This window comes from Sinocyclocheilus grahami, unplaced genomic scaffold (genome assembly GCF_001515645.1).
Source record: "Sinocyclocheilus grahami isolate Dianchi unplaced genomic scaffold, SAMN03320097.WGS_v1.1 scaffold310.1, whole genome shotgun sequence".
Taxonomy (NCBI): Eukaryota; Metazoa; Chordata; class Actinopteri; order Cypriniformes; family Cyprinidae; genus Sinocyclocheilus; species Sinocyclocheilus grahami.
This window is the reverse complement of record NW_015505489.1, coordinates 883,103-902,139: the sequence shown is the minus strand read 5'-3', so window position 1 is coordinate 902,139 and position 19,037 is coordinate 883,103. Positions and strand designations below refer to the sequence as shown.

The following is a 19,037-nucleotide window of genomic DNA, read 5'->3' as shown; positions in this document are numbered from 1 at the left end:
GCTTGGTCCAGTGGTTTGAGAGTGCTAGTGATGAGCTAGCAGCACATGATGCCATTTAGCTGTATTTCCATGTGTTCAGCAGCTTGAGAGGGTGAAGACAGCTGTCGGGAGAAAAGCTCCCACTGCTCTAGGGCAAAGGGGCTCTGAAAATAGCCGGCACTTTCAGCGGCAATGGAAACCCCCTGTTAGTGGCCAGTGTTTGGGAAGGATCCGGGGTGAACTCCAGGAAAAGGCCAAACTGCCAACACTGTCATGGAACCATCATGGCAACTGGCGATTTTAGCGTTTCTGTTTTGCTGAATGAGACCCCTTTAAACTTTAACAGCTGTTTGAGTGGCTGATAGGAACAGAAAACAAAGAAGGGCAGTGTAGATCTCTCTTGAAGACGAAGGGAAATGGTTGGGAACCATCTGCGTGTTAATTCAAAATTGTATATTATCTCATTTTATGTCAATACTGATCGAAGTGTTCCCATGTACAGTAGATGGGTTGGACAAGGTGGCTGTCCAGAGATACGTCTCTCTTAAAAAGATGTCGGTATCTACAGTTCCCATCCATGGGTGATCCATGCTTTGATAAGGCAGTCGTGAGTTTTAATTTGCTTCGTTTTAGAACTGAGAATTAATGGTTAGTTTTTTTCCAACAGATGTAAATTTGTTGAATGATGGAGGCCATTTGTCTTAGAATAGTTTAATACACTAATTTAGTGTGAGTAATTAAAAAAATAAATAATGTGATAAAAATGAATCCAATTAATCATACCTCCTGACCCTTATGTAATACCATAATAAGGATTTTTCCTACCTTCGGAGCAATTCAAGCTTGAATTACCACTTTTTGCGAGTCCGCATTCGGCACAGACCGGCTGTTACTACAGGCAAACGAGTGATACCATACTGTACCACACGTTAACCATAAGGTCAGGGGTGTTCAATCCTGGTCCTGGAGGGCCAACATCCTACAGCTTAGCTCCAACTTGTCCCAGCATACCTGCCTGGAAGATTCTAGTAATCTTGAAGACCTTGATTACCTTTGTTCAGGTGTGTTTAATAGGGGTTGAAGCTAAACTCTGCAGGACAGTGGCCCTCCAGGAGCAGGCTTGGACACTCCTACAGAAGTTGATCAAAAGTCATTGATCAGATTTTGGGGTGGATACCTTGGGACATCATAGATCATAAGATGAAGATTTATGATTGAGTTTCCACTATAAGTGAAAAAAACTGCGCCACACAGGGCCAGATCATTGAAAATGTTTGTTTTGATTGCTTATATTAGACTAAAACCACTTTTTAGGGCTTTATCTTGTACTATATGGTAGGGCCCTAGGCCCCTCTGTACGTATTAAGGGGCCAAGAAGCTATAGTTGTCAACTCGCACTTTGTGGACAAATGCCCCAGTCTCGGATTCCGAATCTCGGATTCAATCTGAGGCCCCATGGCACTGTCCCCATAATCCAGCGCTAGTGGCAAAGAATGTTGGTTGCATGATGGACCTCGTCAGATTCAGTCTGCTTTCGCATCATTGCCTGACCACCGTCACAGGAAGTGGAACAAGCCAGCCGTCTGAGGCAATCTGTCAACTTGTTGAAGTCCATGAGAATGTGACATGTCCCATTTTAACCTTTAATGATGTTAGGGGAAATGAAGTCATCACTTCCAATACAGCCAACATTGCATTGCTGTGAACAGAGTGAGCTGACAAACTGCGAGTCAGACTTTGGACCGAAATCACCTTGATGGTTTTCTCATAAATGATTAGGCTGTATAGACAGTATATCATCAGTGTGATGGGACTGTACACAGCTGTTCAACCTCTAATGATTTATTGACCCTGAGTTTGCACTTGTATTTGAGTTCAGTTGTTAACATGAGTGATAGTATGTTGGAGTTGCAGAAGCTTAAAAGCTTTTAACCCACCTCCTTCTAATATAATCAATAGTGACATGTCCCGTCCCAGTTTGTCCATCAGGACCTCCCTTGAAATCCAGAATATTTGTTCCATTTAGGCGCATGTCAACCACCTTTGTTTGAACACCTCAGTTCTCACTTTTGTTAATGCTAATTCAGCCCGAAGGAAGCAAAGGGAGTTTCTCCCGAGATGAGCTCCTACAAATTCAGTCTCCGTGAGCAGCCGAGGAAGATTGATTCACTATGTGAACAGATACGGTGTTTTAGAGAGAGGACATTATAAAGAGGTAGTTCTCATTTTGATTATTAGATTGTTTTAGAACAGTGGTTCCCAACCCTGGTCCTGGAGGCACCCCAACACTGCACATTTTTCCTTTCTCTGACACACCAATTTCAGGTCTTGGAGTCTCTACTAATGAGCTGAAGACCTGAATCAGGTGTGTTTGATTAAGGAGACATGCAAAACGTGCAGTGTTGGGGTGCCTCCAGGACCAGGGTTGGGAACCACTGTTTTAGAAGATACTATCCTTCTAGAAAAAAATCAATTAATGTTTTGAAAATCCCATGCATTCATACTTAATTGTGAATTACCGGAGTTAATCGGATTGATGGAATTTGCATGTTTTTAACATAATAACAAACCATTACTAAAACTTTGAGGTACCTCATTTGCTACATTTGTATTTGTAGGTGAATCCCATTAATTATTTCAAGAACATTTGAGGGTCAAATAATAATAATAATAATTATTATTCAAAAAAATGTCCACCCAATTCTCACCATATATACAGTATACACACACACACATGCGGTATCTGCAAAATGTTAATTATTTTACCAAAATAAGAGGGATCATATAAAATGCATGCTATTTTTTAATTAGTACTGACCTGAATACGATATTTCACATGCTTACATATAGTCCACAAGAGAAAATAATAGTTAAATTTATAAAAATGTCCCTGTTAAAAAGTTTACATATGCTTGATTCTTAATACTGTGTTGTTCTCCGAATGATCGTGATAGTTATTTTAGAATTTGTGATAGTTATTTATGAGTCCCTTGTTAGTCCTGAACGGTTAAACTGGCTGCTGCTCTTTAGAAAAAAAAACATCCTTCAGGTCCCACAATTTCTTTGGTTTTCCAGCATCCTTTGCATATTGAACCCCTTTCCAACAATGACTGTATGATTTTGAGATCCATCTTTTCAGATGGAGGACAACTGAGGGACTCATACACAACTATTACAGAAGGTTCAAACGCTCGCTGATGCTCCAGAAGGAAACACGATGCATTAAGAGCCTGGGGTTTTTATTATTTTGCCTAAATATCTTTTTTTTTTCTGTTTCTTTCATTTAGTACTGCCCTTCAGAAGCTACAGAAGATACTTACATGTTTCCCAGAAGACAAAATAAGTTCAATTAACCCTGATCATCCAATTAAAAAGTTTTCACATCTAGGCTCTTAATGCATCGGTTTTCCTTCTGGAGCATTTGAACCGTTTGTAATAGTTGCGTATAAGTCCCTCAGTTGTCCTCAGTGGGAAAAGATGGATCTCAAAATCATACCGTACCCACACACACACACATACATAATGATCATTTATATTTTTAATTGACATTATTTATTTAATAGTTTTTTGTTTTTTTTCTGGAAAAAAATTGATTTGGCCTCAGTATGAATACTGTTGTCTAGACCTCTTTAATTATTGAATGTTGAAAGTTTCTCTTTCACCACATTTAGAGGGACTTAAAGGTCCCCTGAAATGCTTAGAAACACGCAGCGGTACTCTATTCAAAAAATGGCTTATTGATGCTGTACACTTCTGAATGACAGGGTTTTATGTTTTCCCATTTTTGCAGTCGCACGAATTGTTTAATCATTTCTTTATATGTCAATAAAACTGTTACTGGTATAATGAGGTGAAAATGGGAATCCAATCGGTGCATGTCTGATGGGGTCAATTGACTAGGTTGACTTGGTTAGTTTATCATAGTACATCTCATTTTTTATTTCTGTCTGAAGCTGTAAAACAAATATGTTGTAAAGAGGTGATTAGAAGAAGTATTTCTCAGACATTGGGCCAAAAAACATTTATTTTTATTTTTGAGGAATTAAAAAATAGTTTGAGGACTTGAAATTGTCCGTTTTCGATCACTCCCAAGTTCTACCAAAGATCGAGCAGTGCCTTTAAACATCACTGTACCATGTTTAACCGTTATGGCTTTTGTTTACAGACATCAGGCCACTTCATTTTGTACTGTACTTGAAAGAAGTATATTCAATATTCTCTGCCTGAAAATAAACATTTTAAATATTCAGATAACATACTCCTCGTCCTTTCCTCACCTTGGGATGAGACATTTGTGATTGAGACGTTCAGGTGTCCTTTATCAGCCTTAAACTCAGAAGCTGCATTACCAACAAACACTGAAATATTGTAAGAACACAAAGTTTTTTTTTATGACATTAGCGATTCAGTGACCATGTTTTCATGCAAAACATGCTAGTTAGTATTAATCACCTATTCAGAAACATGCTAGTTTTCTTTTCTTGCTATTTTGAGAAAAATGAGTACTGACTCAATGGTTCTCATTAAAATGTTCAGTACTATACAAGCTGAATACTGTCTGCGAGTTTGATTTTGCTCTGGCAGAAAGGCTAATTATCCCCCCTGTGATTTGTATGGTGTTCAAACTATCCTAATTGTAGACTCTACTTATACTGTAGTGCAATTTTAATTTGATAATTTGATAAAAAACTAGGATGAACACATTTATGTGTGGGTGTCTCCACAGTGCTGTCTGGGTTGCGAATTTGGCAAAACATTAACTTCAGAGGGCATTTCGCAGATGGAATTGTGTATAAATTGCACTTATATTCAAAATGGAAAAAAAAAGATGTGGTGTGATGTGAATCAAGAACATGGTGAATGTGTTTTAATGTTATTCAAATAAAACTTTTTTTTTTAAACTCTGGGTTATCTGTAGCCCCCTTTTGGAAATTATCCATTAAAAATGTCCCTTGTTATTGCAACTGATTGTCACTAACCTCAAAAGTTTATATATACTGAACATTTCTAAATGGTGACAAGGAAACAGTCAATAGCACCTAAAAAATGTGCAAAAAAAAAAAAAGTATGCAAAATGGGCTTTCAGTTTAAGACTCATCAGACAGCACTATGAATTAAGAAAAAAAGAAAAAAACAGGGTTTGTTCTTTACTCCCACTATTGCTTTTACTGTATTACCATCTCATTACAATCATATCGGGGCTTAAATTTACAAAACCAGTTGTGGTTTTTATAGGTTGAGTTTCTTTAAGTGCTTGTTTTATGAATTGCCATGTTCTGTTCTACCATACTGTTGGTATTAATTTAAATCTCTCTTTATTAAAGGTCATTTATTTATACATACAGTTTCCACAACTCTTGACTGATTGGGTGGTGTTGGAATTCATATTAAGAGCGCTTCATTTCAAGGGCTAAAAAAAGCTAAATTAACAGGACTTGGAAAACAAATATTACATTGTATTAAAGTCTAATTGGGCAAAACAAATAAAGACAAAAAAGAAAAGGATAGCAGCGTGCACTTCATTAAAAACCAAAGGGTCCAAGAGAAGAACTTAATAAATAAGTTGTGAGAATGATTAAGATGACATTGAAGGCAGGTTTAAAGGTCAAGTTGGGATCAAGAGAGGTCATTTACAGCTACTGGTGGAGAACTCAAGTCATCGTATGCTACAAATGTGGCAATAGGAACAATCCACTCTGAGAACCAGCCGTGTGCCGTGCCATCATATGACCTGACAGCAGCTGGCCTGGGCTGAGGCACAGAGTAGCCCATCCCTGGGGCTTCGCTGGATGTTCACGGAGATGGTCTTTTCACACAGAGGTAGCTGGAGAACATTATTTTTCAAGTTCAGGTTGTTCTCCTTGACCAGGCCAAGTTCATTTAACATGACCGCTGTTTGGTCTTGATAATGCTCCATTGCCCCAACGCTACCATTCAAGGCGGGGTTGATCACTTTGTCTAGACTGTTGTTGGAGCCAATGCACATCTTCCAGGAGGATTTCTCCTGAACTTTAATGCTGGACAGGCTCTGAGGATCAAGGATAAATCGTCCACCACCACCTCCTCCAGAGCTGCGATGCTGAAACTGAGAACTCAAGCATAGACTCATGAGTTTCAGACTCTCTACCAGTTCCCCCGCACTCCGAGCTGCACTACGTGTCGAGCCAGATGAAGCATTGTTACGGGAACAGCTGGAAGGGCCTCCCTGTCCTTTTGAACTCCCACCACCTCCACTGCCCCCTCCTGTACTACCACCATTCCCTCCTCCTGGAGGGCTGCCCTTGTCTGGTCCTGAGTTACCTTCCCCAGGTGGTTTGCTCTGCCCTCCGCTACTTCCACCCCCATTGCCCCCAGAGTCTCCAGGTGGACCCTCACTACTGTCCCTGCGATTCCAGCTGTAGGTGAACCCTGTGTCTTTGTCTAGTCTTCTGCGATGGCTCTCCGAATCATCATCGCTGGTCTCGGAGCTAGAGCAGCTTGAACCGCGGCCCTGACTTTTGCGCCGGTGGTAGCGTTTCTGAGCCGTACCAGGAGATGCCATGTTCATCTTCAACCGGCTGAGCTTGGGTGGAAGACTCTCATCCATGTCAAAGTCATCATCTGATTCACCTTCCTCCTCGAAGATATGATTGAGCACTGGGGCGCTTTTTCGAGACGTAAGCCGGTTGGTGATAGACAATGGCTTGCGGCGCAAGACCACCTGGGAGGGCAAGGGTGAAGGCTCTTGTTCTTCTTCCTCTTCCTCATCTTCTTCCACCCGAAACAGGCAGGTTCGCTGCTTGGCTGAAGTGGATGCAAGAGGGCCAATGACCCCAGGCTTAAAGGGGTTTGGGGGCAGAGCTGCAGGTGCAGCAGAGCTGCTGGGGGCTTCGCTCATCTCCTCTCTACGACTCATTTCCAGAAGCCCTTTATTGCGATGACCGTTTAGCAGATTCTCTGTACTGCGAGCAGGAGACTGTGGACCTCCAGCATGAGAGATGGACGAAGAGGCTAAGCTGTCCTCGATGTCCTGATGCATGCCGATTTTGGTCGGCCATGACTGCCTGCAAAGAAAAAAAAAAGTCCTTGATATAAATAACCTTGCTTTAAAAAGAGTACAATCACATTTAGTCAAAACCAAAAAACAGGTTGTAACTTAAGCAGGATGATATTCAGTAAAGGTGGACATTTCCAAAAACAACTTTTAAAAGACAGAAGCTCTGGAGAGTGCCCTAGGAAAACAACCCAAATGTAAGTGACAGGTCCTTGACAAAAGCCAGACTTCCTTCTTGTGCCAAGCACTCAAGCAAGGACCATGCGATTTACGAGATAACTGCATTGTTGCTGTAACTTGCTTTTATAGTCTTTTCTTATATTCTTACCTTCCTGCTGGAGTATTATTTGCACAGCACAGTATGTGCACTTTCATGCAAGTTGCTATGGAAAAATATACTCTGCTAAGGCTTTTGAAATAAAGTAAATCAGTGGAACATAGCTCCAGCACATCCTCTCTAGTTGTCATAACCACATTAACATTCTATAAACCTTATGCTGGAATGACGACAAGTCAAACAATGCAAACAAATACAGCAAATGCCTTGTGTGGATAAACAAATGTTTAATCACACTTCTGGTCAGCGAGAACTGTAAAGAAAATCTGTTAGCAAGGATACGGGGCAAAACTTGTGACAACCTTGGTAAAATTTTGCCAACAAAGTCAGTTTTGCATGGCTTACATTACTATTTCTAGGATATAATGAAGTGCACTTAGTCTGACTTATGAAACTATAGCTGTGTTTACAGGCCTGATGAGAAAGGATTGTAAACATTCCCATATCTGTTCATCATTAAAGACAGAATTACAGAATTACTGCAATTGCCTAATAAGGTTGGTGCAAATGATGCTGTCAGTCTATGCATGTGGAAATATCTGCATAATATCAAGTCAACCTCATACGTCAAAATAATGTTCCAGTCAGAATGTGTACTCTACTGCTCAACTATATTCTCCACTAGGATCAGGAATTACAATTCTGAGTACATACAGCCTATAAACTCTTTCTATGAAGGGCACACTGATTAACGAGAACACTGCAATTGTGATCTAGGTTACCTATAGCTAAGGTCAAATTTCAGACCATTCGGTTGATATTTCCATGTTGATTTACACACAAACACACAAAACATTTGTCACCCTCTCATGATCCCTGCTGTATCCTGAGGACTCCAACCATCTTCCTCTCCTACTTCTCTTTCCCACTGCATCCTCTCATTTCTTCCACTCCCTGCTCCTTTCAAAAAGCATCCGCAGCCTCACTGCTTTTCTAGGTCAGTCCAAACCAATTTCAACCTCATCTTTTAAACACATTTGTCACCCGGTGCGGTCCTCAGAGGATGTGCTGGCTGTCCACATGCAGCATGGAGGACAGACAGGGAAATCCAGCAGAGCTGACCTCTCACAACCTCTTATAGTGATTATTGCCCCCTTACTGCACACAGACGCCTTCTGAGAGACAACAAACCTGCAGATAGCCTGCTTGTGCACACCATGGCATAGCAGACTGATTTGAAACTGTTTGTTTTGTTGATGATTACAACAAAAAAATAAGAGCAATGTTGTAAATGGCTCATGCCTGAGTATGTTTGAAAAATAAACCAAGTACAAATTGGAAAAGAATGTGAATCACATGGTTTCTCCACCGGTTGACTTTGGTACCAGTTCAAGTTTGTTACTAGTTGGCATGAATGTACAAATCTTCAAGTAATTGTTTTTTTTTTTTTTACATTTGTTTTGTTACCATGTCTGTGTTGTGATAGCGTCTGCAATAAGAAATTCCTAAATTTTCACTACCATGAAGACCTCAGGGATCCACTGTCAAACCTTTCTAGAAATATAAATCCAACTACATTCCAAGGGGTGACCATGAAATTCAGCAATAAAGGAAGTGACACCCCTTTCCTCCCCAATTTATTTTAATTATTACTCTAAAGTCAGAGTGTTATCATGTGGCACATGGAAAAACCAATTGGTTGTAATTGGGAATGGGTACATAGCACAAAAATTAGAAATGGGAAAAAAAAGAAAAAACAGTGACGTGACGTAGCCAAGTATGGTAACCCATACTTGGAATTTGTGCTCTGCATTTAACCCATCCAAGCGCACACACACAGCAGTGAGTAGTGAACACACACACTGTGAACACACACCCGGAGCAGTGGGCAGCCATTTGCTGTGGTGGGCAGGGAGCAACTGGGGTCTCAGTGCCTTGCTCAACGGCACCTCAGTCATGGGTATTCAAGGTAGAAGAGAGCACTGTACCTTCAATACCCACGATTAAGCTGCCTTTGAGTAAGTTGAGAATCTGAGCAAATGTTTCAAATACCTTCGATATTGAGTTTTGCATGTTGCACCAAAACCCGGTGGACTTAATAAAACATAGTACATAACTAAGTAGCATTTCTCTTGACAAAACACAAATGACTAAATGACAGACTGCTGAGATAGCATAACCCCCATGATGTACCTGAAGTGGGCCTTGATGTTACTGGGGCTGGAAGAACGAGGTTGCACCTCCTTCTCCTGCTTATCCCTCAGGATCCGTTCAGCCAACAAGAAGTAAGTAGCAGTGATGTGGTTGTACTTGTTTGTCTCCAGGGCTCTGGAGGAAGAGCAAAGAGAATGGACAAGTGAGGAGGATATACAGACAGTGTGTGAGAGAGAAACACCAGTTTAGACAATTCAATCTGAAATGTCAATAACTAGTAAAACTCTAGGGCTCTAACAACTAGACCCGAGTGGCTTCCATCAGTTCAAAAGGTCTTGCATAGTGCCCAACATTTTGAACACCTGAGACTAAAATAACTATGAAGAATCCCAGATAACACACTGCCCCAATACAAATGGGACATTCTGCATTCAACTTTTCAAGCTGGTGAGTCTGGACATGTTAGCAGAGATTAAACTGCTTCTTCGGGGATTACATACCAACGATTGAACAAATTAGTTCAAATCATGTAGCGACAATCTGTCGCTGTATTTGCGTGTGTAACAAGAAAATTGTAGAAAAGGAAGAATGACTTGTACATGGGATTTTAACGTAATCATTCAGTACACTTCTTTAAAACATTTTGAGGGTACCTTTAAATGTATAGTTCACCCAAAAATGAAAATTGCCCATAATTTACTCACCATCAAGCCATCCTAGGTGTATATGACCTTCTTCTTTCCGACAAATACAATCAGAGTTAGCCTATATTTAAAAATATCCTTGCCTTTCCAAGCTTTATAATGGCAGTGAATATGTGATATTCAATAGTCCAATAGAAGTCCATTAAATAGTCCATAAAAAAAAGTGCTTCACACAGCTCAGGGGGATTAATAAAGGCCTTCTGAAGTGAATCGATGGGATATCCATATTTAAAACTTTATAAACCGTAATCTCTAGCTTCCACTAACTGGTACGTGCGTACACAAGAGTGGCATTCCAGCGGGTGACGTAGGACAGGGCTGTCCAAACTCGGTCCTGGAGGACCGGTGTCCTGCAGAGTTTAGCTCCAACTTGCCTCAACACACCTGACTGGAAGTTTCTATGCCTAGTAAGAGCTTGATTAGCTGGTTCAGGTGTGTTTAATTAGGGTTTGAGCTAAACTCTGCAGGACACTGGCCCTCCAGGACCGAGTTTGCAAGTCTCACGAAAACCAAGTTTTGTTTACAGGAAGCAAAGTTTCCTTTGTTTAGCAAAGGAAAGCCAGTCTCCTCTTGACTTATATCAAAATCCTCTGACATTTTTCTTTACAAATCCTCGTTTTGTACTTCTAATTTATGACCAGTGTTTTGTTCTGCTCTCTCCTCTGCGATTCCATGTATGTCACCTCTCACCAGAGCTTAGGCTATGCCCACGTCGTACTGGAACACCACTTTCTAGTGAATGGGAGTACAACAGTCAGCGGAAGCTAAAGATTAAGGTTTATAAAGTTTTAAATATGGATATTTTACAAAAACGCATCGATTCACTTCAGGAGGCCTTTAGTAACCCCCCGGAGTCGGGTGGAGTTCTTTTTATGATGGATGGACACAAATTATTGGACTTCTATTAGTCTATTGAATATCACCCATTCACTGCCATTATAAATCTTGGAAGAGCCAGGACATTTTTAAATATAACTCCAATTGCATTCGTCTGAATAAAGAAAGGCATATACACCTAGGATGCCGTAAATTATGGGGTCATTTTCAGTGAACTATGCCTTTAAGGCAGACTGACTACAGTTTTTCATAGTGGGGTTCCCCAGCTGCTGCGGAGTGGGATCAAAGACACAGAAAAGACTGATGGGTGCTTTGAACCGTCACCCAGCATGCATCTTTCTACAAGACTGTACAGCGGGAGTCTTCTGCACTATGTTCGTTTCATGCTCCACTGACAGTGAGATGAACTTATTTTTTAACACTTACGAAAAATGGTACCCTACTACTAATACAGCCATGCTGAATTACAACAGCCTAGATAGACACAACAGAATAAAACATGGATATTCATTTTGAGATTTGGTAAAGATTACAGTTAACAGTGTTATCAACTTTAGTGGTGTAACGAAATTAAATTTTTTTTTCACCTAAATTGAAAAAGTTTTTAATTAGCCGAAAACTGAAACAGAATATAACATCAACGTGTTGTGTTTTCAGATAATAAATGAAACCAGCCATAGTCAACGAGCCACCTATCAATATTTTAGCCAAAATTTTTTTTACATATTGCTAAAATAGTATTAATTTTTTTGTCGCAGTAAAGTACATCCACACAGCTGACATGTTTACCTGTTGTTACTTATCCGTGCTGTTTGTACAAAACTGATGCTGACGTAGTCAAAACACATAATCAGAGAGACACTATTTAAACGTCACAGTTTTAGAGGGCAGAAATCATTAACCAAAACTATTTTAGTTGCCGAAATTTGGGTGCATCACTAATTGACTGTTTAGGCTTGCCCCAATAATATTCAGATCATTATAAAGGTCTCATGTTTCAATTGATTTAAAGATAATTTAAGTAACTGCTTGATTCAATAATGACAGATACAGATATTAGAAAAAAACATCTCTAATGTCGGCCAATAACTGACATGATACCAATATATTGTGTATCCCTACTTCAAATGGCTCATTAAAACAAATACATAAACAATAAAAGTACATACAGCTGTTCAAATAGTTATAAACAACATTATGCATGAAAATTATTTTCAAACTGTAGCTCCGCCATTACAGTAGTTGACCTGAAAAGAACACTTATGACAGAGACGACAGTTCAGGTAACTATGTTTTAGTGCCCTTTGTGGCAACACTAAAATAATAAGAATTCATGACAACTTGTGTTGTGTAATGAATTGCATTTGGACATATTTCAGAACACAATAATGTGTGAAATCGTGTAGCTAGAAGCTTAAGTGTTACTGTATTGCGTAGAGTACTTTTTGGGCGCAAGATGTTGGCGGAGATATATTACTTGACAGTAGTGCCATTTAAACTGGATTGAACACTCTTTTGCTACCTATTCCCTGTCCAGCTAACTCATCTTCAAGTGAAGAACTTTGACACCCTTTACACTAAAATCTTAAAGCTGATTCCACAAACTTGAAGGCACTTTCTAAAGTAGTCTTTCATTTCACGACAGTCCTGCTTAAGGAAAATCAAAGAATGACAGAGAGCTATTTCTTCTGTGGAAAATACTGTACATTAGCCTGAGGATATCAGAGATCCCAGCTTCGTAACATTTGTATCACAAGCCTACAACAAGCCTTACTCGATGATGGCTTCTCTGTCGGCTATGTCTCCCAGCACCATGCGTTGGATGATGCTGTTGTGTTCCTCTTCTGACAGATTCTTGTGAGACACCAGTGGGGTGTTGAATTTAGTGGCTGGAGATGGGTCCACTCCTTGAAGCCACGCGTGGCTCTCGATCTCCTCCAGCGATGCTCGCCTCTTCGGATCCCTTTGTAGCATTCGGTTTATCAGGCTGTGAAGAACAGGAAGAGAAGATGAGGATGCAGGAGTTTTTTGAACATTTGAGCCTAATTCTAGACACTGCTCAGGACTTAACCCTGGACTGTGTCATGGTTTTACAAGTGATTTATTTTGCTGGAAACCCAGGATTATTTCAGGGCTTGTCCAACATTTATCTGAGAGTAAATGCTCAATGATAGCCAGGGTATTAAAGGGGTCATATGATGTTGCTAAAAAGAACATTATTTTGTGTATTTGGTGTAATGAAATGTGTTTATGCGGTTTAAGGTTCAAAAACTAGGGATGTTCATTTTAACCGGTTAACCGACCGTAAGAAATCTTAACCGATTAATACAATCAGTTAAACGGTTTAAAAAGTAATTTCAGTAATTTATCAAAATATTTAAAAAGGTTTTGTGCATGGTTAAAATACGCTACGCGTATATTAAAAAAATTTGTTTTTTTTAGAAAACAAAGCAAGTGACGTATAAGTCGCATTTTATTATTTCATTCAGAAATAGGACTAATGCTGACAGGAAATGTTTACAAAAATTATAATAAACACTGTAAACATACGTAGCTAGGCTATTTTAGTTCCCCTCACTCCACAACAAATCCTTTCAATTAACAGTAGGATATTTAGAAAAAAACAAGAATTAAAAATATAAGAAGCTATAGCTATATAAACGACAAGCCAAAACGAATTCATTTAGGCTAAAACTAAACTGAAACCAACGTTGGGTCTCTCATTCGACACAAAATCAAATGTTTCCATATTCGCAATGTATTTGAATGGCAAAATATTATCTATTATGTAGCCTACTTCACTGGCGTTCCAATATCCACGTAAAACAAAAGGTTTTGCATAACATCATAATGTAAACATAATTTGTGATAACGAACGGCACAGATTTTACTTCATATTTAAACTGAGCCTTCGACACAAAATCAAATGTTTCCATATTCGCAATGTATTTGAATGGCAAAATATTATCTATTATGTAGCCTACTTCACTGGCGTTCCAATATCCACGTAAAACAAAAGGTTTTGCATAACATCATAATGTAAACATAATTTGTGATAACGAACGGCACAGATTTTACTTCATATTTAAACTGAGCCGTGTGTTTTTTTCCATATGTTTGACTGGCTGTATTTTATTATGATAATGAACAGGCTGCATTGTCAGGGTAGCAAAGCTTAACGCATGCGGCACCGCGTTTGTTTTTTAGACAAGTACAACAAAAAATAAGAGCAATGCTATCAAACATACCAAGGCAGGAGCCAAGTACAAATTGGAGAGGAATGTTAATCACATGGTTTCTCCACTGGTTGACTTTGGTACCTGTTCAAGTTTGTTACTAGATGGCATGAATGTACAAATCTTCAAGTAATTGGATTTTTAATTCCATTTGTTTTGTTATGATATCGCCTGCAGTAAGAAATTCCCTAGTATGAAAACCTCGGGGATCCACTGTCCGACCTTTCTAGAAACATAAATCCAACTAAAAAGCAAAGGGAACTAAAGACATTCCACAGGGTGACCATGGGATTCTGCAATAAAGGAAGTCACACTCCTTTCCTCCCCCAATCTATTTGAATTCTTGCTCTCTTGTTATCATGTGGCACATGGCAAAACCAATTGGTTGTAATTGGGAATGGGTACATATCACAAAAACGTTTCAAATACCTTCAACATTGAGTTTTTCATGTTGCACCAAAACCCGGTGTACTTTTACTAAAACATACATAACTAAAAGTAGCATTCTCTTGACAAAACAAACACGAATGACTAAATAACAGACAGCTAAGATAGAGTAACTCCCATGAGGTACCTGAAGTGGGCCTTAATGTTGCTGGGGCTGGAAGAACGAGGTTGCACCTCTTTCTCCTGCTTTTCCCTCAGGATCCGTTCAGCCAACAAGAAGTAAGTAGCAGTGATGTGGTTGTACTTGTTTGTCTCCAGGGCTCTGGAGGAAGAGCAAAGAGAATGGACAGGTCAGGAGGAGACACAGACAGTGTTTGAGAGAGAAACACCCGTTTAGACAAAGCAATTTGACATGTCAATAACTAATAACTAAACTCCAGGGCTCTAACAACTAGAGACCCAAGTGGCTTCTATCAGTTCAAAAGGTCTTGTATAGTGCCCAAATTTTGAACACATGAGACTAATATAACTGAAGAATCCCAGATAACACAATCTCCCAAAACAAATGGGACATTCTGCATCCAACTTTTCAAGCTGGTGAGTCTGGGCATGTTAGCGATGATTACACTGCTCCTTCTGGGATTACATACCAACAGTTGAACAAATGAGTTCAAATCATGTAGCGACAATCTTTTGGCGAGGCTTGAATCCACGTCATGGCCTGTGTTCATGGCTCAGTTCAGCTCTTATTTTTAAAGGCGCTGAGCAAATATCATAAATAGGAAAACATCGGTTGTGATCTTCAGATGAACTTATTTTGTGTGTGTGTGTGTGTGTGTGTGTGTGTGTGAAACAAGAAAATTATAGAAAAGGAAAAATGACTTGTACATGGGATTTTAATGCAATTATTCAGTACACTTCTTTAAAACATACTGAGGGTTCCTTTAAGACGGACTGACTACAGTTTCTCATAGTGGGGTTCCCCAGCTGCTGCGGAGTGGGATCAAAGACAAAGAAAAGTCTGATAGGTGCTTTGAACCGTCACCCAGCATGCATCTTTCTACAAGACTGTACAGTGGGAGTCTTCTGCACTATGTTCGTTTCACGCTCCACTGACAGTGAAATTAACTTATTTTTTAACACTTGTAAAAAATGGTACCCTACTACTAATAAAACCATGCTGTCTTACAACAGCCTAGATGGACACAACAGTATACACTCTTTAAAATAAAGGTGCTTCTCGATGCCATAGAAGAACCTTTTTGACTAAATGGTTCCATAAGGAACCTTTAACATCTGAAGAACCTTTCTGTTTCACAAAAGTTCGCTGTGGCGAAAGAAGGTTCTTCAGATTATAAAAAGGTAAGAAAGAGATGGTTCTTTAAAGAACCTTTCACTGAATGGTTCTTCTATGGCAACGCTCTGAAGAACCTTTTAAGCACCTTTATTTTTAAGAGTGTAAAGCATGGCTATTCATTTTCAGATTTCATAAAGATTGCAATTAACATTGTCAACTTTAGTGATGTATAGAAATTAATTTTTTAATGAAACAGAAATTGAAAAAATAACAAATAACATTAAACTGAAATTAACATGAACATGTGTTTTCAGGTGATAAATTACACCAGCCATAGTGAAGTTCTTCAGCAATGAACCACCTATCAATATTTCAGCCCAAAAATGTTTAGGCCTACATATTGCTACTCCAGAATCATTTTTGGTCACAGTAAATTAAATCCACATAGCTGATATGTCAACCTGTTGTAGCTTATCCAGGCTGTTTGTATGAAACTTATGCTGACAGAGTCACAACACACCATCAGGGATACACTATTAAAAAGTCACTGTTTTGGTTAATGATTTCTGCCCTCTAAAACAGATGCCGAAATTTTGGTGCATCACTAACTGACTGCGTAGGCTTGATATGATAATGATAATAATAATAATAATATAATGATAATATTGATAATATCGTTATTAAGCTCTAACGTTTCATTGGATTTAAAGATAATTTAAGTAATTACTTAATTCAATATCGAAAGATACACTTCAAACGGCTCATTAAATAGTTATGAGCTAGTCAAATAGTTATGAACAAGATTATGGTAAGATTCTTTTGCTCCACCATTACAGTAGTTGACCTGAAAATAACTATGTTATAGTGCTCTTTGTGGCAACACTAAAATGATAAGATTTCATGACAACTTGCTCAGTGTTGCGCAATGAATTGCATTTGGACCTATTTCAGACTGCAACATTTTTTTTAAATCAAGCTTGTGTAGCTAGAAGCTTTAGAGTTCTTGTATTGCGTAGAGTGCTTTTTGGGCCCAAGAAGTTAGCTGAGATGTATTACTTGACAGAAACTTTATGTCTAAAGCTACCTATCCCCTGTCCAGCTGACTCGTCTTCAAGTGAAGAGCTTTGACACACTTTACACCAAAATCTTAAAGCTGATTACACAAACCTGGAGGCCCTTTCTAAAGTATTCTTTCATTTCAAGACAGTCCTTGCTTAAGGGAATTCAAAGAATGACAGAGAGGTATTTCTTCTGTGGAAAATGCTGTACATTAGCCTGAGGATAGCCCAGCTTCTTAACATTTGTATCACAAGCCTACAACAAGCCTTACTCGATGATGGCTTCTCTGTCGGCTATGTCTCCCAGCACCATGCGTTGGATGATGCTGTTGTGTTCCTCTTCTGACAGATTCTTGTGAGACACCAGTGGGGTGTTGAATTTAGTGGCTGGAGATGGGTCCACTCCTTGAAGCCACGCGTGGCTCTCGATCTCCTCCAGCGATGCTCGCCTCTTCGGATCCCTTTGTAGCATTCGGTTTATCAGGCTGTGAAGAACAGGAAGAAAAGATGAGGATGCAGGAGTTTTTTGAACATTTGAGCCTAATTCTAGACACTGCTCAGGACTTAACCCTGGACTGTGTCATGGTTTTACAAGTGATTTATTTTGCTGGAAACCCAGGATTATTTCAGGGCTTGTCCAACATTTATCTGAGAGTAAATGCTCAATGATAGCCAGGGTATTAAAGGGGTCATATGATGTTGCTAAAAAGAACATTATTTTGTGTATTTGGTGTAATGAAATGTGTTTATGCGGTTTAAGGTTCAAAAACTAGGGATGTTCATTTTAACCGGTTAACCGACCGTAAGAAATCTTAACCGATTAATACAATCAGTTAAACGGTTTAAAAAAGTAATTTAGTAATTTATCAAAATATTTAAAAAGGTTTTGTGCATGGTTAAAATACGCTACGCGTATATTAAAAAAATTTTAGAAAACAAGAAAACAAAGCAAGTGACGTATAAGTCGCATTTTATTATTTCATTCAGAAATAGGACTAATGCCGACAGGAAATGTTTACAAAAATTATAATAAACACTGTAAACATACGTAGCTAGGCTATTTTAGTTCCCCTCACTCCACAACAAATCCTTTCAATTAACAGTAGGATATTTAGAAAAAAACAAGAATTAAAAATATAAGAAGCTATAGCTATATAAACGACAAGCCAAAACGAATTCATTTAGGCTAAAACTAAACTGAAACCAACGTTGGGTCTCTCATTCGACACAAAATCAAATGTTTCCATATTCGCAATGTATTTGAATGCCAAAATATTATCTATTATGTAGCCTACTTCACTGGCGTTCCAATATCCACGTAAAACAAAAGGTTTTGCATAACATCATAATGTAAACATAATTTGTGATAACGAACGGCACAGATTTTACTTCATATTTAAACTGAGCCGTGTGTTTTTTTCCATATGTTTGACTGGCTGTATTTTATTATGATAATGAACAGGCTGCATTGTCAGGGTAGCAAAGCTTAACGCATGCGGCACCGGCGCAATCACTTGAATTTTTTCCTTCTAACAGTGGAAGCAACTACTCCTTTTAGTCATGAAGATAATTGGAATTTTAAAAGGTTTGCTTTTATTTGTGTACATTCACAATAAAAACTAATATTTGTGCTTTTGTAAAATAAGCCTAAAGGAAAATAGGATGCTGCTTTCTGTCGACTGGTTTCCTTTCGCGCAGCACAAAAATGAACTGAAACTCTGCATAACTAGGCTATACTTGTTGCACAGTTTTTCTTTCGTTTTCTTAATTTATTATTTAAGTAAAAATATATTTATCGTGTAGGCCTATTTATTATTATTACTATTGTTATTTTATATATATATATATATATATATATATATACCCTAGCTTTATTATGTTTTTCTCGTCACAGGCACTTATTCTTTCTAATTTAATTCAATTCTAATTTAAAATAATCTTTTCGGTTAACCGGTAATAATTGGTTAATGAGTGTGAACCGAAATGAACATCCCTATCAAAAACACATTATTTTCCACATACTGTACACTATTGTTTCTCCTCTATGCCCCGTCTTTCTGAAACGCATCGATTCA

At 38.7% G+C, this 19,037-nt stretch overlaps 1 protein-coding gene across 1 annotated transcript in view; it reads right to left on the bottom strand.

Moving 5' to 3' along the window:
• Positions 1-5,461: 5,461 nt before the first annotated feature.
• The window catches only part of LOC107601674 (SNF-related serine/threonine-protein kinase-like), a 69,648-nt gene continuing 56,072 nt past the window's right edge, over positions 5,462-19,037 (bottom strand). The window contains exons 4-6 of the mRNA XM_016293930.1: positions 17,235-17,447; positions 14,795-14,929; positions 5,462-7,022 (exon numbers count right to left, since the gene is read on the bottom strand). Of these exons, the coding sequence (XP_016149416.1) occupies positions 5,702-7,022; positions 14,795-14,929; positions 17,235-17,447 (1,669 nt within the window). The 3' untranslated portion in view covers positions 5,462-5,701. The remainder of the gene's footprint in view (positions 7,023-14,794; positions 14,930-17,234; positions 17,448-19,037) is intronic.